The 23,677-nt window shown below is 42.2% G+C and overlaps 1 protein-coding gene across 1 annotated transcript in view; it reads left to right on the top strand.

Annotated features, from left to right (window-relative positions):
- Positions 1-23,677, top strand: part of SKOR2 (SKI family transcriptional corepressor 2) — a 73,127-nt gene that overhangs the window by 28,066 nt on the left and 21,384 nt on the right. The window contains exons 5-6 of the mRNA XM_085640698.1: positions 17,909-17,974; positions 18,339-18,437. Coding sequence (XP_085496824.1) covers positions 17,909-17,974; positions 18,339-18,437 — 165 coding nt within the window. The remainder of the gene's footprint in view (positions 1-17,908; positions 17,975-18,338; positions 18,438-23,677) is intronic.

Below are 23,677 nucleotides of genomic sequence, written 5' to 3'. Positions count from 1 at the left end.
CTCGGACTTATTAGTAATTAAAACTTACATTGAAATGTGGCCCTATTAGGCCCTTATTCATGTCCTTAATTGTACTGGTAAAAACACTGAGCGATTTCTGAACAATGAATGTAAAAACTTTATGGAAATTCATGTCCGCGATGTAGTACGAGTTTATATTTCACATAATCATGCATTTCCTAAGAGTGTAAGCTATTTCCAGGATGTTGTGTTTCTATATTTGCTTTCGTGTGGCTTGTTACTCTTGTATAGTGCAAACTTTGGACTGAGTCACCTCCAGGGGGCAGATTTATGAGCCCCTTGCGCCACTTTTGCGTCACTTTTCCCATGTTAAAAGTGACGCAAAAGTGGCGCAAGGGGCTCATAAATCTGCCCCCAGGTGTTTATAACAGGCCACGATTGGCAGGTCTGGAGCTGAGGCTGTCGGCAGTGGCGGTTTCTCACAGTGCCTTTCAGTGGATCAGAAAGGTGTTCAGACCGCATTGTCATCCAATTGATGGCCTCTCTGCAGAACACACAGAGCAATGGTCACAAGTGCCTGTTGCATTTGAGATTCTGTGCAAATGTGTGTAACAGAGGTGCACAGTCATAATAATCCACATAATAATAATCCACATTTGTAAAGCGCGAACAATCACCCGTAAGGGTCTCTAGGCGCTGGGGGCCGTCGGGAAGATTAAGCAAGCTATTGCCCAGAGTCACATGGTGCTGGGCTAATCTGCTGCCGGAGCCGTGGATCGAACCGTGATCCCCAGATTCCGGAGTCAGTCGCCCTGGACGCGGCGCCACACCTCTTCAGCAAAATATTGACAAGGTGAAAGTAAAGACAAATGTAGTACTTGCAGGTGAGTGGGTGTGTTGTATGTTTGGGGTTGTAAAGTGAAAAAGATGTGAAGAAGTGCATTCAAGAGAAAGGTAAAAGAGGATGCAGAAGAGGAAAGAGATGTAGTGTAAGATTTGCACATGGGTGAGATATGGAGAGAAAAACAGCGTACATGTCTAACAAAAGGGAACATAACGGGAGTGATTGAGGCACTCTGAAGACCATTACCCCATCCACAGGTCTCAACAATGTTTAATTAACAGTCTCACAATTTCAGAATTGAAACATTTTCAATACTAAATATTTACAACAAAATCATTGTTATTACTCATTCATCTCAAACAGATAACCATTGACAAAGTCAATATTCCTGGCTAGTTTTAGTTACGTCAGTCGTTGTGTTATATGTCTTGATGCAATAACTGTAAACTTAGAGTGTTACCAAAATACCAGTCAGGTGGTAAACTATGGAAATTAAATCACAGAAATGTAGTTTACATGTTTAAGCCATGCCCTTAATTACATAGGCCACACCCCTTTCAGAGGATGCCCCCCACACTCTTTTTTCATCCCACTTAATGCCCCGGACCAGGGTGTGCGCTAAGTGTTTTCATAAGCCACATAGAGCAGAAGAAACATCTGCAACCCCCTTTGAGAATATTCTATTGAACTTACAAAATATCCCTGGAGAAAAGTGCCATGTAAGTCTGCCTTTTCAATTCAAGCTCTCCTTTGTTCACGTCAGCAGCGGCATTTTAGTCCCCCAGAGGGCCGTGTTAGGTCTGATAGGGAAACAGACTAAGAGCACACTAATTGAGTGTGCCGGAACACTGCTACGAGTAGCACTTCGCACAGGACAACAGAAGTTTTCACACAGTACGTAACACATTACCTCAACTTCCCTGTGACCCAGCTTTGTTGTTTTCAGTAACCAGGAAATCAGATATAATTAAATAGTATGCGTTCAATGTCCAAAGCATTTTCTGGGAATATTTGCTTCTTTATCCAGCTCAGTCAGTGTAGCTGACTCATGAATTCCAGCAGTAAGACAAGCTCAGCTTTACAATTTTTTAGAACATATTTTAATGATTTTTATTTTTTATTTTCCATTTTAAGTACATATGTGATATTAAAATCAGCTGTGTAAGAAATAAACTTGAAGGTGATCATGATATAGTCACTTGTAATTCATTTCAGCTAGTGGTGTTTCATAGCAAGGCATTTGCTATGGCGTAGTACAATTTGAATTTTTAATGGTCAGTAGTGATAGGTAGTACAGTTGTTACTCTAAGTACATTTTATGAACTGTAATGATGCACACATTTTTATAGGAGCAGTAGTTTCACATTTAAATCAAAATCTTTATTCTTTAAGTTTTCTAGCAATTATGTTAATAAATGTTTTTCAGTACACTCTAATAAGTCATATTTACAGCTTTTTGATTTACATAGATTTATATGTTTTAACAATCATTTCTTATTTTATCAATTTTTCCAATTTATGAATGTTATCTAAAAAAAGTAGTTTCAACCTTATTTTTTAACAAGTACTTTTGTCACAAGAAACACTCTTCAATTTCTTGATCACAAATCAGGCTGCCTTAGTGATGAAAGTCCAAGCCCAGAATGTATAGATGCGTTAGTGTAGTAAAATGGGTCTGGATTAAGATGGTATTAAACCTTCTTCACAGAAACTGCATACATTTACAAAACAAACATTCTGAGTTGTGGTCAGGGCTTGTAGAATTCTGCTGCCATCTATTATTGAGATCAATCAAGCCATATCTCAGTACCCCTTATATGAGATCCTGCTTCTGTGTTTTCAGGAAATAACTATCCTTTTATCTGCTAAAAATTCCAAATAATTATCTTTGGACGTCCCCTTTGATTGCCCAACCTATTTGCTTCATTGATTTCATGGCTTTGCAAAGTTAATAAAAGAGTTGGCATGTACTTGATCACAAGAGTCTAATTCTGGAAACACTATGGTGTGATCAGAGTTACCATAGTAAGAGATCGCAAGGTCCATATCCTTTGATGTTCTTAAGTCAGATCAGTTTATACATCCCATACAACATGGAATGTTGAAGTCCCTGGAGATGTTAAATCAATTCCATCCTTATGCATATTGTGAGTGCATTGTTCAAGACCTGTCTCAGCATGACATCAGTGTAGAGCTAGAGTCAGGCTCTAGGATGTGGGAATGTAATTTGGGGGAATACCATCCTAACTGTCATTTTACTTAAAATGTCACCAGCGCCTTATGTACAGTACAATATTGAATAGACAGAGAACATTTAGACGGAAAAAAGAGTCCTGATTGAAGGATTGGACATAAAAACAGTCCTTTGGGGGGAGGAAAAGCAGGAATGTATCTTCGAAGTTTATATGAAAGGCGGGATCAGAGCCAATACCTAAAGGAAGATTAAGCCATAGAACTGGACACCTGAATTGGATGAAAGTTAAGTGTTAAAGCTATATGGAACAAGTGAACAAATACAGAGAATTTAGAAGGCCATGGAAGCAGAAAGCACATTGGCCACTTGTCAGTGTGAGGATATTAAAGGTGGCATCTAGCAAAATGATTGTGTTATGTCTCTTTAGAGGATCCACTTATCCCCATTGATAAGAAGGCAGGGTCTCATTGGGATTTGAAAGCTATTGTGACAAAAGTGACAGATGACCCATTTAAAATATTACAATTTGATGAAAATAGCCAATGCAAGATCACAAGTGTGTGTGGCGGTGGAGGTCAGAGTGGTATTTCGTCTTGTTTGAGACTGATAGCAATTGAGCTGTGGCATTTGGCAAACTCAGTACTTTTAACATAAGTGGCAAGGGCCTCACAGTGCTGCCATTTCATTGATTTTAAAATCTAGGACATGACTGAGCTTGAGCTTTCAGAAATGACAGCATCACTCTGTAACTCAAGAGAAAGAGAGCTGTCAAGGTTGCAAGCTTTATAATTTCATACTTAAAATTCTGATCCTCTTACATATTACTGTAGGATGATTCAACCTCCATCACACATTGCCATATGCTGTACCTAATATTTGCTTCATTTTGATCACAAGAAATTATGCTTGTAATCTGGTTGGCTCCATGTAGCCCCCAACCCCATGTTGTTAATGATATTACAAGTGTTGACTGCTCTCCTTTTTTGCACTTTTAGCCTCTAAATGTGTACATTTATGTATTTTTCATTTATTTCATTATGTGTAATATTTTGAGAAACAATGTTTCATATTAGGGCAAGTATACATTATGGTAAACAGGACAATAGATAGATTGTGCGGAGTTACAACAAATAAAAAGGTTTTACTTTAAAGTGTTACATAAACTGTTTTCTAAAAAAAACAACAGTAGGGACAGGCATACATCATTATACTGCACACCAGGAAAATAGCTACAATAAATCAGTGTAGATGTCACTAATAAACTGGAGAAAGGCCGGTTATTCTCTAGGGAGACTGTAATTCAGATGTGACATTTGAAGTATTGGCAGTAGTTATAATACAGTGTTTTTGCCCTCAAATACTACTTTTTTGGAGGACTGGTTTTATCTCTCTACGTCCACTTGATGAGTCTGGCCGCAATTGGATCAAAATCACCAATTACTGTCAGATATCTGCCATTAAATAAAAAGATAAACATGCAAATATAACAATTAAAGAAACACCTCTTTTATTCTTACATTGTCATCATGTGTTTCTACAGGATTTCATAAGTCATACCACATTCAAAAGATTTAAAAAACGTAGTATCCCTGATGTATGTGTGTTCCACTGCAATTTCCATGTTTAAGCCAGTTCACCAAATACTGTAACAGCAGGCAATGTCTAGACGCAAGGAATAAAGATATTAAAGTCAAAATGAAAGAAATGTGGAAAACCAACTGTCTGATTAGGAACCTTAAGTACTATCTGGCCATTAACACGACTGTCCAGTTCGTCCAATAGTCCGAGCAGGGTTTTGACAATAATAACTACACATAACTCAGTTAGCTAGGATCTTTACTTTATGATGTTGAGACTCCAACAAACAAGATCTTGCTGACAATTCATATTTATAATAATAATAGAGAATAGTGAGAATAAATTGCCTGGCTCTTGCATCTTTTGAATTACACTTATTTTAAGACTAAAATGGAACTCACTTCTTTGAAACTTTAGTATTAGCTGTCTAGTTAAACAAAACATAATTCCCTGCAGTTAAAACTGTTTTAACATGACTTAGAATAGATTTTATCCCGGTGGTTGACTGAGGTGATGTTCAAAATTATATTTTATATGAAATGTTTTTAAGTAATCTATTGGGATTGCTTTTTTAATTTGATTAAATATATTGGTTTTTTCAGAAACTGAAATTAAGGTATTCAAGAAATCATAAAAGATTATGTGCATATGTGATTGCAGGAGGTAATGACTGGTTCCAATCCCATACCTCTCTGACATCTATATGAGAGGCGAGGGGTTAAAAAGAGTGTATAAAGGGGCTAAATCATTAATGGGATCCAGATCATAAGTGCAGCCTTTACTCACTTAGTGCTTTCTATCCAGTCTGGTGTTGATTTTAATATAATCTTCAAACGGGGAGATGAAGATTATTACAACACAAATCTATACAAATTGTTTTAAAATAACAGTCTTCGAAAATTCAGAATGAGATCAGTATTTAGCATCTGTAATCAATGCAATTTATTTTATTTTTTTCCATCACATTTTGGTCGGCCTTGATCTAAATTGGAGTTGAGATCTTTCTTGAACCTACCCTACCTATCCACCACCCATTGTCCAATCTTTTTGTTTTTTGAGTAAAAGCATTACAAGCGGGAAGGGATGTCTCAAAGATGATGTAAATGCAGACATTAGGTAGACAGCCAGAAGGGACATCTCTGAGGGCATACAAGTGTGGAATTTGGTAGACTAGTACTGCAAGCTCAAGACAGACTTTCCAATTTCCACACTGCCCTGGAATATTCCTCCTCCAGCTTTCTTACACTGCGGGCACATCTGCATCGCAGTGTAACATAATCACAGTTATATCAGCAATTTTGCTCATTACAGATTGAAGAAATAGATGGCATAATATGCGTTATATTCCTTTTCCAGGGAGAATATATATATATATATATATATATATATATATATATATATATATATATATATATATATATATATATATATATATATATATATATATAATATAGATAAATATATCTCCATATATATATAGTTATAGTTATTATCTACTGGCGGTCGCCAGTAGATAGTTATAGTTAGGACCGTGTTTCCATAGGAAATCCGCAACATTCTATTTGGAATAACTTTGGCGCCGGTCGACGAATCCTCGCGAAATTTTCAAAACTAATGGGGCGCTACGCTCCGCTCCTACTCTGAAAGTCTCGGGGGGATTCGTCAAGCGGGGGCTGAGAAAAAAGGGGGGTCCCAAAACGCGTTTTCCCCATGCATTTTCCCATAGGACCTTTAGTCCGAGATACAGCCCGAACGGCTGAACAGAATTACTTGAAATTTGGCAGAGAGGTAGTCCTCAGGTCAAGGATGTGCCTTTTGTAGGTCTGGTGTAAATCTGTTCAGCAGGTCCTGAGAAAATAGCATTTAAATCAATATATATATCTGTAAGCGCGCTCCGTGCGCTTACCGTAAGCTTACCGTACGCGTACGGTGCCGTGCGCGAGCTTAATTCTGATTGGTGGTTACATGACTGTAAACATTCGAATCGGTCGAAATCAGGAAGTGTCGGCCGCCATTTTCTGTCTCTCGCACTGAGAAACAAAGGTGGGGAACGTGAAAAGGGGGCAACGAAGAGAGTTGCAGACCCCCTAGTGTTTGTCAGGGGGTCCAAGAAGCACCCAAAAGTACGAAAAATACATTTAATAATTTAAAAAAAAAATCGCGGAGTGCGCGTACGGTAAGCTTACCGTACGCGCACGGGGAAAAAAATAAATAAATAAATAAAGAAGTAACAATCACATTTATTAAATAAATTAAAGGACCCACAAGGGAGAAAAAAACAAATATTACTGTGTAAAAAAAGGCGAGGCGCGCACGGCATGGACTGCGCAACGTGCGCGAAGCGCACCGTGTGCGCAGGGTGTGCGTACAGTGAAAAACCAGAAAAAAAAAAAAAAAAAAATACATAACTTAGCATTTAAAAAACCGTACAAATTCACTGAAAAAACCATAGGTTTCACACACGTTATAGTTAGGAATTATCATTTACAAAACCTTGCAAATTCACTTAAAAAACCATAGGTTTCACACATGTTATAGTTAGCTGTACATTTCACTCGTAAAAAACCAATGAAATTCCACGTTATAGTTAGATCAGGTAACTATAACTTGCGCGACCGCAATCCACAATGTGTAATTTCAGATGTCATCATTGATGTCATGAGTGATGTCACTGACCATGTCATGAGTGATGTAATATGTGACGTCATCAGCAGTTTATTGTGGGCGCGCAAGTTATAGTTACCTGATCTAACTATAACGTGGAATTTCATTGGTTTTTTACGAGTGAAATGTACAGCTAACTATAACATGTGTGAAACCTATGGTTTTTTAAGTGAATTTGCAAGGTTTTGTAAATGATAATTCCTAACTATAACGTGTGTGAAACCTATGGTTTTTTCAGTGAATATATATATAGTTATAGATATATTGTAATTCATTAACGTTATTTATAGAACTTGGGATGGGGGGCCCATGGGTATTGGGCACATAACATGGGGTGGAGGAGTGCAAAGAGAGTGATGCCACATTATTGCTCAGCATCCACATTTCCAATGTGCCTGTGGGCCAGACTGTGTAGGTTGACAAATTAAAGCCCATAAAGCAGTCGTCTGGGACGCGCGTGCCCAGATGGACTGAGAAATAAGTAGTCCAAACTAGTGGATATCCAACTTCTTCTTGACTTGTGGAAAAAGCATCAGGCCTAAGAGATATGAATGGTTTGTTTCAGAGTCAGTGGGTGTATCCTGAGGTGCCTTTTTTACATTTTAGTTTTATTGCATAATTTCTGGATTTTGAAACCAGGTTTCTGCATTCTTTAACTCATTCATTTTTACATTTTTTATTGTTATTTTATTTATATTTATTATTATCTTTATTATTGACATTTAATACGGTCATTTGTGATACTATCGCTCTTGTTTTCCTTGTGTGGAACAAATCTTAGTTTTCTTGAAAGAAATACACAGTGTCAATCAGTTTGTTGGCCAACAAGGGCTTGATGAAGGAGTAGTAAAAGCCACAAAGCTTATTGCCAAGATTGTCAGCATTTGCATGATACTACTCACCGTAGGCCAGAGCAGAGTGCCTAGTAACACACATTAAAGAAGTGTAAACATAGAACAACCCCTACATCCGGTGCTTAATTTGTGCTAGGGTGCATACAGAAACTGTTTTTTGGGAACCAGGACTTAATTTACATCATCCAACTTTGACTCAGAGGGAGAGAGAGAAAAACAGAAAGGCGGGACGACAAAGATAGGCAAAGTGTGACAAAGGGTGGAAGAACCGACAAGAGTGAGATAAGCAACAGGTAGTGGAGAGTGGTAGAGGAAAGAGGCATGAGATGGAATCAAGACCAGGCACCCTAGGTATTCGGTGGCTCCAACATCTAGTCTTTCGTGCAGCGGGCTTCTAAGAAAAACATTTGGACCCTGCACTTATTTATTTATTTATCAATTTCCTTATTTATTCAAAATAAAGCACTGTACCTGACACACGTAGAAAGTATAACACGTGTTCCACACTCTAAGGGGCTGCACCTAGCAGTGGGCTTCTAAGAAAAAAACTTCAAGCTCCTGTACTTATGAATTTTTCAAACTAAGCACAGTTCCTGTCATCTGTAAAAATTATAAAATATGTTCCACTCTCTGAGGGTCTCCTAAGAAAAAACTTTAGGCCTCTCTTCTTATGTCCCTTTTTCCAAATTAACTACTGTGCTTGACAGATGTATAGAATGTGCTTCCCTCTCCACGGGGCTCCACCTATTGCCATATTTGTGTTCTGCAACATCTGTTCCATTCTGAGGGGGTCTTGTGCTGTACATCCCCACGCAAAGCGAGGCCCATTATGTTTTCCATTGGAAGCAGCCGACTGCTTGTCTCAGCTCAAGGAACCAGGCACACAGCTGGCCACCTCTGGCGCGAGCATTTTTTTTTAAACAAGGAAATAAATCTCCTTCCCCCGCTGTCCTGGTTTAAATTGATAAAAACAGCATACTCAGCAAAAGTGAAGATCAGCCTGCAAGGAGACTGCAGCAGGTGTAGACCGTGGAGTGAATTATTAACACTGAAATGTAACTTCATAAATGTGTTTTATTCAGCCAGTATGAGGTACCGAACACCATGGCTGGCCAATATCTAAATGATATAACGTTGTACAGTGCTCAGTTAGTCCTCTAGCCAGATTCAGTTTCTATAAATACCGAGGTGTAGGTACATACATAAATGCATACATATATAGAAGGTATATGAGTTTCAGCAGATTAGTGGAAATAAAGTGATGTGTCCAAGATCACACAATCAGCTGTAATAGAGAACCATCAAATTAAGGGTAACCTATCTGGTTCTATAGTAGGCGACGCAATCAATGAACTCCATTTGTTTGTCAAGAGACGTACGCTAGTACAAAATGCACATTTTGTGCTAATGAAAAAAGTTAACTATATTTAGGTAAATGCATCTCGGATTGGAACATGGAATTATTATGCTAAATCTAGTCTTGCACAGTTTGCTAAGGTTGCTAAAAGAAAAGGAACCCCAGGGCAAGAAAAGAGGCAAAGGGGGGTGACTCCATTGCCAGACGCAAAATGGAAGTGGTCTATCAACGGCAAGTGGAACTGAGGGAACCCAAACTCACAGGATATTTTGCAATTAACAGAACTAAGGAAAAGCCTTTGTGCCAAGTTTATATGTTCAATAACTGCTGCGATCGCAAGCAGGAGATGAGTGGTAAATGTACTGGAAACACGTCACCACTATTCGAGGAGCGATTGAACCACAGAAGGTCGCACTGAGGACGAGAAGTGGGGGACATGATTAATACAAATGTGCAGTCAATACAATTAGACAAAAGTCTTCACCCTGGGAGTACAAGTTGTGTGATAATCTTGCGTTCTCAGGGGCATATCATCAAGGAGGCGATATAAAATTATCGCCGCTTTTGCATCCGTTTTCGGACGAAAAGCGGCGATAATATTATCGCCTTATCAGCAAGGTCACGCTATCGCGTGAATCCTTGCATTAGCTCCATTTCTCTAATGAGATGCAAAGTGGGCGTTCCGTCCCAAAATAACTGGAGAAATGTCGCTAACCGACATTTCTCCAATTATCAATGGGCACGCTAACAGGCATAGCGATAAGAAAAGTAGCACTAACCTTGGTTATCGCTACTTTCCTTACGCCTGCTTTTAGTTTGACTTAGCCATTATATCCAATGTAAGGTGGATATCATGGCTAAGTCTGCCCTGCCCTATCAACAAGCTATCGCCAAACTTTGTGAGATTATCGCTAGATTTCCAGCGATAATCTCACATTTGGCAGTTAGAGCTTGGAATTTCATCGCTTTTGAGATAAGCGTTGCTAATAGAACGCTATCTCTGCGATAAAATTCCACGTTACCCGGCGATAATTATCCGAGCACTAACTGCGCTTAGCGATAATTATCGCCGGTCCTTGATGATATGCCCCTCAGTTTTTTCCCTGGACACATAATGACATTTATAAAACCTGGCACAATTTTCCCCGCTAAAGTCCTGAAATGTGTGAAAACTAAATGGAAATGGCTGCAGAAACACTAAACTCCGGGTTATTGCTCTTTCCAAGCCACGAAAGTTGCACCGATCTGACCACAATACTTGCCTGGTTATTCCATCACTCCTGGTTATTGCCAATTCAAGTGCATTATTCCTGCATGTGGCGCTCATCAGCACTTGTGAGGAGGTCTTTGGTATCTCCTTTGTGAAAAATGTCCTTGAGAATCATGAAAAAATACAAAGATATAAAATTCATTTTCGGGGTCATATGAGTTCAGAATGCGTGAAAAAAAATACATACATCCTGCTGCTTCTGCCGCCTCGTGCCTTGGAGCTCCTCAGCTCCCTGGTCCTAGCAGACACTGGGACAGCAGCAGACTCCACATCCAATCCCTGTGCTGCTCTCATGCTGCATGAGCAAGAACAATAAGATGATGGACGGAGCGCTGAAACTTGTCAGACACTCACTCCCATCACAGATCTGGGTTGAATCCATCATTGTTCTTTAGCTCACTTCGCCAGCCCCGGTTCAGACCCAGCTATATGCAAATCAGCCTTGACCCTGTGCCTCATGGGAACAGTCCAGCCCGAACTGCCAAGCCATGTCTTCCCTGGCCCGGAAAGAAGCATCCTGGGACCAGTTTTGGGGGTAACACCCCTCATCAGCCAGCATAGCTTGAATCCAGTGGAAAAGTGAGCAAGGGACCCACGTCCGGGCATACCCTGCCAACTTAGGGAGAACAAGCAAACAACATAAGATGATGGATGAGAGCAGTGCAGGGATTGGCCTGAACGGGCTGCTTTGATGCTCCGCTCAGGTGCTGTTTCTCCAACCTGGCTGCGCAATACAGCCAGGTCGGAGAACCTAACAGCGCATGTCTGTTTGGCTGGCATAAAAGGGCCAGCGAAACAGATATGCACAGTTAGCAGTGCACATCACTCCACACCCTCCCATTGCCCGGCCCCACTCATCCTCAGACACGTTGGCTCAGCCAGCAGCCAAAAATTAAAACAATATTGTTTTATTCCTCAGCTGCTGGCTGAGCCAGTGGGGCGACGCTTATCCGCCATTGCAGAAGACTTGCCGCAGCAGGGTTGTATGCGTAAGTGGTGAGGGTGTGAAGCGCTGTCAGTTCTCTTCTTCCTCAGTGGAATCCCAGCATCCTTGTTTCCACTCAACTCACCTTATAGAGATTCACCTACACGACCTCTCCCTGTCTGGTCCATCACAAGAGCAGAAAAATATGACTCAAAAGCAACATTGGACCATCCAACCTGCCAAGTAATCTGAGTGTTAATGAAGATGTTAGGAGATGTACGGATACGGGTTACATGTGTACACTATGGACAGGTCAAGGGGAAGGGTAACAGATGAAAGCGATGAAGAGGGCAAGAAGAAGGGTTTCAGGTGCAAGCTATGGAGAGGCCAAGAAGAAGGGTTATAGATTCAATCTATGAAGAGGCCAAGGGGGGAGGGTAACAGATGCAAGCCATGTAGAGGCCAAAGGGAAGGGATTCAGGTGCAAGCTACGGAGAGGCCAAGGAGAAGGGTTATAGATTCAAGCTATCAAGAGGCTGGGGGGAGGGAGGGTAACAAATGCAACTTATGGAGAGCCCAGGGGGAGGTTTATAGATTCAAGCTATGAAGAGGTCAAGAAGAAGGGTTTCAGGTTCAAGCTATGGAGAAGCCAAGGGAGAGGGTTAAAGGTGCACGTTATGGAAAGGCCAAGGTGAAAGGGTTGCAGATGCACACTATGGTGAGGCCAAGGGAGAAGGGTTACAGATGCATGTTATGAAGAGTGCAAGGGAGAAGGGTTACAGATGCACACTATGGCGAGGCCAAGGGAGAAGGGGTACAGATGCACGCTATGGTGAGGCCAAGGGGGAAGGGTTATAGATTCAAGCTTTCAAGAGGCTGGGGGGGGGGGTAACAGATGCAACTCATGGAGAGCCCAGGGAAAGGGTTATAGATTCAAGCTATGAAGAGGTCAATAAGAAGGGTTTCAGGTGCAAGCTATGAAGAAGACAAGGGGGAGGGTTACAGGTGCACACTATGGCGAAGCCAAGGGATAAGGGGTACAGATGCATGCTATGAAGAGTGCAAGGGGGAAGGGTTACAGATGCACACTATGGTGAGGCCAAGGGGGAAGGGTTACATATGCACTCTATGAAGAGCGCAAGGGGGAAGTGCTACAGGTGCACGCTATGAAGAGTGCAAGGGGAAGGGTTACAGATGCACGCTATGAAGAGTGCAAGAGGGAAGGGTTACTGATGCACACTATGATGAGGCCAAGGGGGAAGGGTTACAAATGCATGCTATGAAGAGCGCAAGGGAGAAGGGTTACAGATGCATGCTCTGAAGAGTGCAAGGAAAAGGGTTACAGGTGCACGCTATGAAGAAGGCAAGGGGAAGGGTTACAGGTGCACGCTATGAAGAGCGCAAGGGGGAAGGGTTACAGATGCACACTATGGTGAGACCAAGGGGGAAGGGTTACATATGCACGCTATGAAGAGCGCAAGGGAAAGGGTTACAGGTGCACACTATGAAGAGCACAAGGGAGAAGGGTTACAGATTCGCACTATGAGGCGGCCAAGGGGGAAGAGTTACAGATGCACACTATGGATGAATGTATGGGGAAGGGTCACAGATTCACTCTGTGGAGTGACAAACAGGAAAAAGGCTAAAGAGGCACACCATGGAGAAACGCCCTGGGAAGGGTCAAAGATGCACTCTATGGAAGGGCCAAGGGAAAGATTTACAAATACACACTATATATGGACATACAGGGAAAGGCTACAGATGTACGCTATAGAGGAGATAAAGGGAGGGTTAGACATGCAAGCTATGGAGGGGAATACGTGGATGGGTTACAGATGTATGCTATCGAAGGGATTCGTGGAGAGTTAACTATGCATGCTAAGGAGGGACATATGTGGAAGGGTTTCAGATGTACTCTATAGAAGGATACGGGGATAGTTATACATACATGCTAAGGAGGGACATACGCGGAAGGGTTACAGATAAACACTATAGAGTGATACGGGAGGGTTAGAGATGCAAGCAATGGAGGGGCATATATGGATGGGTTACAGATGTACGCTATAGAGGGGATACAGGGAGAGTTATACATGCATGCTAAGGAGGGACATACGCGGAAGGGTTACAGATATACACTATAGAGTGGTACGGGAGGGTTAGACATGCAAACTATGGAGGGGCATACGCGGAAGGGTTACAGATGTACGCTAAAGAGGAAATACGGGGAGAGATTACGCTATAGAGTGATACAGGGAGTGTTAGACTTGCAAGCTACGGAAGCGCATATGCGGAAGGGTTACCGATGTATGCTCTAGAGGGGGATACGGAGAGGGTTAGGGATACAAGCAATGGAGTGGCATACACGAGAGGGTTACAAACGTACGCTATAGAGGGGGCTACGGGGAGAGTTAGACATGCATGCTACAGTGGGACATACACAGAAGGGTTACAGATATACACTATAGAGTGATACGGTTGGGTTAGGCATACAAGCTATAGAGGGGCATATACAAGAGGGTTACAGATGTACGCTATAGAGCGAATACGGGGAGAGTTAGACATGCATGCTACAGTGGGACATACACAGAAGGGTTACAGATGTATACTATAGAGTGATATGGGTGGGTGAGACATGCAAGCTGTGGAGGAGCAAACGCGGAAGGGTTACAGATGTACGCTAAAGAGGAAATACGGGGAGAGTTAGACATACAAGCTATGAGAGGCATACACAGGAGGGTTACAGATGTATGCTATAGAGGGGGCAACGAGGAGGGTTAGAAATGCAAGCTGCGGATGGGCATACACAGGAGGGTTACATATGTATGCTATAGAGGGGAATACAGGGAGAGTTAGACATGTAAGCTATGAAGGAGCATACGTGGATGGGTTACAGATGTACGCTATAGAGGGTTAAACAGAGGGTTAGACATGCAAGCTACAGAGGAACATACACAGATGGGTTATGTATGTACGCTATAGAGGATACCACGGGGAGGGTTAGATATGCAAGCTTCTGAGGGGCAGACCCGGAGGGGTTGCAGATGCACACTAAGGGAAAGCCGCGGAGGAAGGATTATAGATGCGTGCTATGGAGGGGCCAAAGTGTTGAGGAAGATTTTGAAATGATGTAAGTATGCTGGTGTTGCTCTGCATAAAGTGCATATAGCAGTGTTTTCTGAGGGGATGCACTGTACAGTTCACACTCCGTGCCACAAACCAGGAGATGGAGGGGAGTCTTATGAGTTCATCAGGAGTAATTGGTAGAAGCCGGGTTCCCCTTATCAATGAGAGGTGAGATACGCCTTGGAGAGATGTGGCTTCAGAACATGGACATCAATTCAGAACATTCCAGGAACTGAAGAAGTAACATCAAGCACTCTTTGACCCTGGGTGACATCACAATGTAGATGCCTTTTGCCATCCTTAGCGCGTTGACACCTCCTGTTCCCTCCTCTGAAGAAGGAGTAAAAGCTGTAAAGTGTAAACCTAGATTTTAGAACCCTTGTCCTGCCATGTACCATGGGGAGACCCACGGGTACCAAAGAAAAGGAACAGAGGGGCACGCGAGACATGCTCAGCGATGATGCTCAGAAACCTGAGGGCATAGTTTGAGGGCTCTGAGTTTTCCTTTTTTACCCTCCTGTACTCTCAGCCTGGGTTCACCCCGGCCCCGTGAGTTGTACTGTCTACTACTCCTACCTACCGCTGTCAGTGTGAATGGACTGAGTGATGAAGTGCGCTGTCCTACAGAACAGTAGGTGTCTGCTTGGCATTATTGCATTGGTAATGTTTACCTTGTACCGCAACGAGTAAATTATGCAACTCTGGTACATTTTATGGACCATCTTAAACATTTTGCAAAGATGTCACAGGACATTAACTTTGGAAATAGCAGAGAGCCCTGAAATGAATGTCACATGGATGCTATGCCGGAGAACCATGATGATAATATGCCATAAACTGCTCTAATAATATGGATACTATAGTGAATGAGACAAAGTCCTGCATAAACAGACGCAAGAAATCTCTGCTTTGTACAAATCTGTGTGCTTGCGGAAGGTAATGCACTGTGACATCTTTGTGTAATGTCTAGATAGATCCAAATAGGATTTCCATTCTCCACAGAATAGGGTTTTGTTCTGCAACGGTAGGGCTTCCTGAAAGCGCGCGCATGGGATGCCGAACACCCACTCAATGCTGCTAATCCTATCTGGAGGCCGCCATTTTGTCGTAGAAGGAAAATGGGGAATTACGTGTCAATGAATATAAACATTGGCCGCTGATCACAGTAGGCTAGTCTTCATTGCTATTGTTACAATTATCACAATTGCTACAATAAAAATGAGTATTATTATAATGTTCACAACTATACTACTACTGTTAAGACTATTGTAGTATGACTGCAAGTAGTACCACCAGTAAGAAGAAATGGAATGCTAACAATGTTTTTGGTGTTGTGGGTGCTGCCACAGAGTTTGTCAGTTTTGTGGGCGGAGTGAAAAGATAAGCTGGTTACGTGGGGCTTCGAACCTACAACATGAAGGACATAAAGAAGTCTCAACCGCGCATGCCTAGCTCACTGAGCGTGGATGTGCTTATTGAGTTATTACTATAAATAGTTATTTCTTTATTGCATTTGAAAAGCACATCATGCAGCTGGAAAGCTAAACGCCCCCTTGCTGTGCTCTGTAGTTGGAGGAGTGTACCTTGCTAAGAAAAGGCACTCCTTGAGGGAGGTGCGCCCCCCTGTGGGCATAAGAGGTAAGGCAGGTAATCCGTAAATGCCTGTGGTCAGATCACGTGCGGTGTAGGCAGAGCTGCAACTGGCCTTAAGAGTATGACTAGTGAGTGGGAAAATGGAGTTAGTAATATCTTACTGCAACTCCTGAATGCGACAACTAGTTCTCCTATCGCACTCAAAAAAAGGTACTGCTAGAACAGATGCTACTATTCTCTTACTACTACGACCTTTACAACTACCTTTACAACTATAATAATTATTATCCATCTCATAAATAGGATTCTGCAATCCCTGTATAAAACCCAACTGGAAATGACAAAGCCGCTCAACTGTAATAACTTATTACAGGTGAGTTCTGACATCACAATCCCTGCTGCCAGAGCCAGCGGCCGAGGGTAAAGGCAGGTCACGGAGTATAATTGAGCAGCTGCTTAAAGAACAAAAATGAAAAATGTTTTTTCTTTCCTATGTGTTTTTCTCACTGTACAGTGACAAGCAGAAAGGAGATATTTAAGGCAAAGGGTTTTTTTTTGCACTCCTTAGATAATTATAGAAAAGTTAGAATCTTTCTGCATGTTTTTACACATTCCAAGCTGCTGTGCGTTTAAAAAAAAGTCTGACATGTATTAAACTGATTCTAATATCTTTCTGCAACAAATATCTAACGGCTTTTTTTATGTGTTTAATATTGCACTAGAGATTCAATTTGTACTGTCCTTGTTTGCAAACATGCTCTCTCTTTCACATAAAGGAGCTATGCACTAAGGGCTTAAGTGGTTTGTGGAAAAGATGATGGTGTGACCATGTAGTATAAGGAATAAAGTACCCCTGTTGTGCATGCTACGGATATGGCAAGTCACCTCAAAGTTCCATAATCTTATAAAGAAACTCATCCTTTGGATCATTCCACAATACGGTTATTGAACACCTCTGTGACATGTAATAGCCGTATAATGTACAGCAGCGGGTACTTTATCATATATGTTATTACCATTGTAAGAGAACAGCACTAATAATAACTACAATAATTATATATAGGATGCTGTCCTTTTTTATTCAATCTTATGCCTCTATCTGTGTATATCTCTATCTCACTCTTGCAGATTCATTTAAATCTCTGCTTTCTCCCTTAGTCTCTTCCTCCTCTTTGTGCCTATTCTGTTTTTCTCGTTCTTGCCTATGCCCACACCCTGCAAACACCGGCACAAATTAAGCACTGTTAAATGTGCCGAGGTGGCACAGAACAAAAGATAACTGCAAATGCAGTTCGGTTCCAATCTCTACGAGCTGTTTCCTGCCTTTCGCCCCTGGCAAGATTCCTTATTCAGCAGGGGACTCTCAGCCACAATTTGCATAGTAATTTTACTATCTAGGAAAGATTTGTAATCTCAGGAAGTCAATTATATCGCATGCTCATAAAACACGACATGAAAGGGAGACTCTAAAAAGGACGAAAAATAACATTAATTTTCAAGAAAGCAAACCTTAAAGTATTCTCTTCTCCTTTTTGTGTTTTTTAGGTGATCCCACGCATGAAACCGCCCCACCTCAGTCACTGAAAAAGGATGTGGAAAACATGGGAAAAGGTAAACAAAGGGGGCTTGGACGATCTGGAAAGGGTCCTAATGTTTTAATTGAAAAGTGCAAAGCAGCAGGGCCCAGCATCATATTTTAAGGCCTGACCAGGGGCATATGAATAATATATGGACCCACGGCTGCAAAATAATTGAGATTAATGCGTACATATCAATCAATACATGGCACGGTAATGCGATACTTTAAAATAATATATTACATCGATTTATATTCATGGATTTCTGCACTTAGTTGGAAACACTTTTTAAGCTGGTAAAATATTTTGCCTCGCAATGATGAATTGGCAGGCGCGGGGGCCACTGGGGAGTTATTTGTATACATTAGAGGAATGAACCCTTTTCCTTCTTTTCACAGAGGAGCTGCAGAAGGTCTTGTTTGAGCAGATAGACCTGCGGAGGCGGCTGGAGCAGGAGTTCCAAGTGCTGAAGGGCAGCGCTTCATTCCCCGTTTTCAGTAAGGCGCTTTTTTTCTACGCCCACTAGCGCCGCAGCCAAGATAGTGCTAACAATAATGCGCGAGACATGAGCAGACAGGAGGCTGGATGCAAGTGTTATAAAACAGTTAAAAGGTGCCCCCATTCATTAGCCACCATTTTGTTCAGATTCTAAAAATATGAGAAAATAAACGCGTTGCAGGTTTGAACTTGTAGAAATGTCTTACATTTCCCCTCGTTCACTAAACCATCTCTTCCCACGTTCTCAGTCACTCTCTCACACACACACATGAACTCTGCATTTTCTATTCCTTTGGCGCGCTCAATATTTCACCAGCTGCGCACCCCTTTTATGTTCCTCCCCATAGAATCATACTTACAAATGACAAATTTGTGACCGTCGCTTTGTGCACTCTGCAGAGAGGCCAATAATTGAATGAGCATGTACACTGACCACTGCTTTCACCCTCAAGTGCTGAGGTATCAAATGTACCCTATTGGAAACATTTCCTCTCACTACAAACTCACCCAGACACACAGAGGCAAGACAGCTTACAGTGTGCATTACAAGACTTATACGTTGCATGAAAAACAAAACTACAGAAACATCTGGGCAGAAGCAAATCCTCCTGAATCACTGGCTCTGATTACCCTGGAGTTATTGTAAACAGTGAAGAGAAAGACAGTGCTTTTACCTGTAATGTTTGAGGACATAAATATAAGGCTTGGCAGGCACCTGTTTCAATGTCTGTTTTTTAATTACTGCCGGGACTAAGTACTGGCAGGACCCGGCCCACTTTAAGCCCTGCCCTGCCCTGCCCATCTGTCCTCAACCCTAACCCACGCAATAATGGGGAGAAAATGAACACTGTTTTTGTGTGGCTAAGCTTGTTTTAGGCCTATTTTCAAAGGCATTTTGGTTAACTCATATTTTACTAAGAAAAAAATGCCAGTGCAATTCTTTAGTTGTAGGAAATGAGCACCCCAAGAAAGGCCTCTGCCACTCCCTAAGCGCACCCCCACAATAGAAAGACTTTTATAGACACTAGTTTAGAACTTTATAATTAAGTGTTTAAGTTCATCATTACCATCTTTCTTCGATTTTCTAAAGCAAATCATAAAAGCACATTAAAAAAGACCGTCATATAACAATATACAAATATCAAAACAAATAAAACCCCATCCTCAATAACCCAAAACTCATTTCTATGACAAAAAATCCCATTAATTAATTATGTACATAATTGGTTATTCAGAAATATTATATAAAAACGGGTTATCAATCATTAAAAAGTGAATCAAGGCCTGTGCAATAAAATGTAAAACTGCTGTGCAAATCACCGGTGAGTCAAGACGCTGTAAAAAAATGTAAACCATCCTTATGTGATTTGAACGAATTTCCTCTGAGCTCAGGCAGTTTGAAACGTGAGCGATGAGAGTCATAAACAGGGCAAAATAACATCAGATGACTAGTGGACCAGCAAGACAGCCCATTGCAGGAGCGGCTAGTGTTTAAGTTAAATGTTATAGTAAAGCAACTGTTGAAAAGCTTTGTAAAATGTACCAGTATTTTTTATTCTTGTTTTTTCCTGTTAGTACGATTTTTACTGGTTTGCGTATATAGTATATACGTGGGAATTTCCGTCTGCCAGGGACAAGCTATCTCGATGGTCATACAATGAAGTAGTTTAAACTTTGTTTACACTTCTTCTCACGTTGCTTGTGACCCTATTGCCTTGCTTCCCTGAATGCACGGTGTTTGTTACAACTTTAAATTTTTCAAGACTGCCTCTTTATTTGAAGGTCACATCTTCTGAGGTTCTCCTGTTTGGTGCTTTAAATAAGCTGTCCCTTATGCCAGACTGTTGCCCGAGATGTAATTCTTAAACCGAAATAAAGCATTAACCAGCGTTTAGATGTGTACTAATTGTAGGAGTGAATTAAAGAAGCATTGGGAAATGCAAGAGGCCTGGTTAACACCCATAATACCATAGATCAGAGTAAGCTTCGAACTGGGTCAGACTCTAATGTGTTGATATTGATTAAATGCAGAAAATGGTGAAATATTGTTAGTTCTGGGCTTTGCAATAGCTTTAGCAGTCTCGCCGGACAATTATGTTTTTTAATAATATATAATTTGCATACAAATAGAGGCTTTTGATCAGCGGTCTTTCTCCATTGGCTGTTAACCTGTCCTTCACACTTTGCTTCCACCTACCACAGCACACACTGTGGGGCAGTGGGTCAGCCCCCTTCAGCCATTTGCTCCCATTTGTCTGAGTGATGGCATTTCCCTGGTGCACGGTATGCATCACCAGCAAGCTGGACTACGGCAATGCACTCCATGCCGGAATCAACGCTCAACTGGCCAGAAGACTCCAGACCATACAAAACTCAGCGGCCAGGCACACCCTCAAACCCCCACACTCACATCCCCCGCACCTCATAGGGCTCCACTGGCTCCCAGTCAACAGACAAGACCTTGTCAAACTCCTCACTTACACGCATGCGAAGCCTTACACAACACTGGCCCCACGTACCTCAACAACAGCATAAACTTCTACAACCCTCCCAGACACCTCTGCTCAGCCGGACACCTACTCACACACACTGCCCACACACACAGAAACATATCTGGCAATCATTTCTTCTCCTATCTCACTCCTAAAGTCTGGAATGACCTGCCCCTGGACATCGGAGCCTCCTACTCAATTCTTGAATTCTGCAAGAAACTGAACACCAGGCTCTTCATCCAGCCCTGACCCTGGCTGGGCCCATACAGCTCCTGCTTCAGTGCCAGGACACCCTCCTGGGTGGCTTATGCGCTATAAAAATACACATAACATAACATAAAACATAACATTACATATCCTAACACATCCAACATAAAAGGACTCCAATTCAGTGCCAACAATGGTGGAACAACCTGTGATTTATTTATTTTATTTTCGTCTTAAACAAGTTTGTTTAGATTTGTCATGTAGCGGCCCGTGGAGGGAGTGCCACGGGGTGGTGGGGCGGGGCGGGGGAGGGCCAGGGAGGGCAGGGGTAGTAAACTCCGGCTCACGGCCGAATTTAATTGCGCGCGCTAAAACGCATTTGGCGTTTCAGTGCGCAATTAAATTTGTTTTATTTATTTATTTACATTACTCCTGTCGGCCATGAGCCGGAGTTTACTACCCACCAACCTTGCCCCACCCCCACCCCGCCCCACCACCCCGCGGCAATCCCTCCACGGGCCGCCACTGGATTTGTCGTGACAGGTTTACATGTCTGCCAAGGTTACATCATCACTAAAGACATCAGTACGCCTCCGTGCACACAGACCATTACCTATGATGTTCAGAGGTCTTGTAGCAAGCAGCACAGTAACTACTACATTGTGTAATATGAAATGCTCCAATCCAATGAAGGTGCTCCCTCGCGGCTACAAGGGTCTGAGCGCAACGAGCTGTTGCTGTTTCTAGGTTCTTTGCCTCGGTATTGTGTGTAAGCAGATAAAGCTACTATATAAACCATTGTAAAGAAAATCACAAAATGTACGTTTCGCTACTTAGTCAAGCAAACAGGACTGGGTCGTGTATGCCCACAATTAGCTGTTCGTAGTGAGACCACCAGAAAAGCCCACACCTGGACTGCAAGGTGCGGCTATTTGACCCATGTGAGGGATATGTCTGATTAATCCCAGTCCTCTTTTTAAACTCTATCCCTGAGGCCACCACATTAAGCTTACGTGGACCCCTGGAGATAGTTTTGCTTATCACCACCATCACACTTTCTTCGCACTCTGCCCCTCACTTACCCTCTCTCACCGCTCATCTTTGAGAAAACACCTCAGCTCCTCCCCTCAGGGGAGTTGTAGCCCACACCATGGACCTTGCAATCCCGGTGAGAGGAGGGAACCCAATGATGAAGCATGTCACCCTCAGGTGAGAGAGGGTTCTTCTCCTAAAAAGATGTATTTTCCATTTCTGGTGGTCTCACTGCGGAGAGCTAATTGCGAGCATACTGGACCTTGCCCTATTTGTTTAACTAAGTAGCCAAACGTACATTTTGTGATTTTCTTTGAAAGGATTGGTGCGTTTTTGGCACCTCTGATCTCATTCAGATCCTCTGTGTGGAGATAATGTAAACCAGTGTACCAGCACAGCCACGGTACTCTCTCCGTATGAATGTTACTATACGTCGGAGACTTCTAGAACGTGCAGGTAGACTGGTGTATGTTTATTCTTGATCAGACTGTTCCAGATTTTGGATATTGAGCAACCCAATATTCTTCCCTAATCCAACACCCACCCAAAGAGAAAGAAGTTTTTGGTTGTTAAACATATGACTGTATCAGATGGAACTGGTGGTCTGTAAGGTGTGCGATTGGACGACTTGTTGTTTGCCAAGATGTGTATAAGGTTATTAGTAAGATGTTTTCATATTGTGTGCACAAAAATGTAAATTCCACAAAACGTTCTTCCAGGCGGAAGTTTGACATGAAAGCTGCATTTCGAGATGGCCACAGGCCGCCACTTTCACTCTGTGTGGATCAAACTGCATGGACGATTCATCCTCGCAGTCTTTCTTTTATTTTCATGCTGAGTCCTCTGCGTTTGAGTTGGAGACTCGTTTAGGGTAGGGTGACCAGGCGTCCCGGATTTTCCCGGACAGTCCTGGTTTTTCGCCAGTTGTCCCGGCAGATTTCAGGATATAAGCTCATGTCCCGGTTTTTAAAGAGGGGCGGCTGAAAACGGTGTGAAGTATCTTTTTATGTGTCGCAAAGCAGGGATCGTTAGCAGTTATATAAGCAAGCAATGTAATTAACAGGCATGCTACTGGCTTTAAAAATGGCCTCTTATATATGTTCTTGCGGCGTCTTCTGAAATTCCCTGCTAAGGAGCACTGTCATTCTGTGTGCTGGGTTCAAGTGAAATGGTAGATCTTCTATTTTTGGGAAATGTCCCGGTTTTTGGCTTTAAAATTCTGGTCACCCTGGTTTAGGGGTCCCCCTTGGTTCGATAGTTCTGCGTGTTGGCTGTGGTGATAGAGTTTGCAGAAATTAGTATTGCTGCAAGGAAGTGTTGATATGTGTTTAGGTGCAGGAAAGCAGCTCTAAATATAAGTGGGCCTGTTAGTGACGCACCACGCAGTATTCCGGCCTCGAGGTGCTTTACTGGGGATGAGACGTACTCTCACCTCCTGACCTGTGACGTAGAACGCAGCCTGTACTTATAAGGCGGGGTGTTCTCATCTCATCTTGCACGAGTGCGCG

The sequence above is a fragment of the Triturus cristatus genome, chromosome 2_1 (assembly GCF_964204655.1).
Source record: "Triturus cristatus chromosome 2_1, aTriCri1.1, whole genome shotgun sequence".
Classification (NCBI taxonomy): Eukaryota; Metazoa; Chordata; class Amphibia; order Caudata; family Salamandridae; genus Triturus; species Triturus cristatus.
Note: the sequence above shows the minus strand (reverse complement) of the source record. Positions and strands in the feature narration are given on the sequence as shown.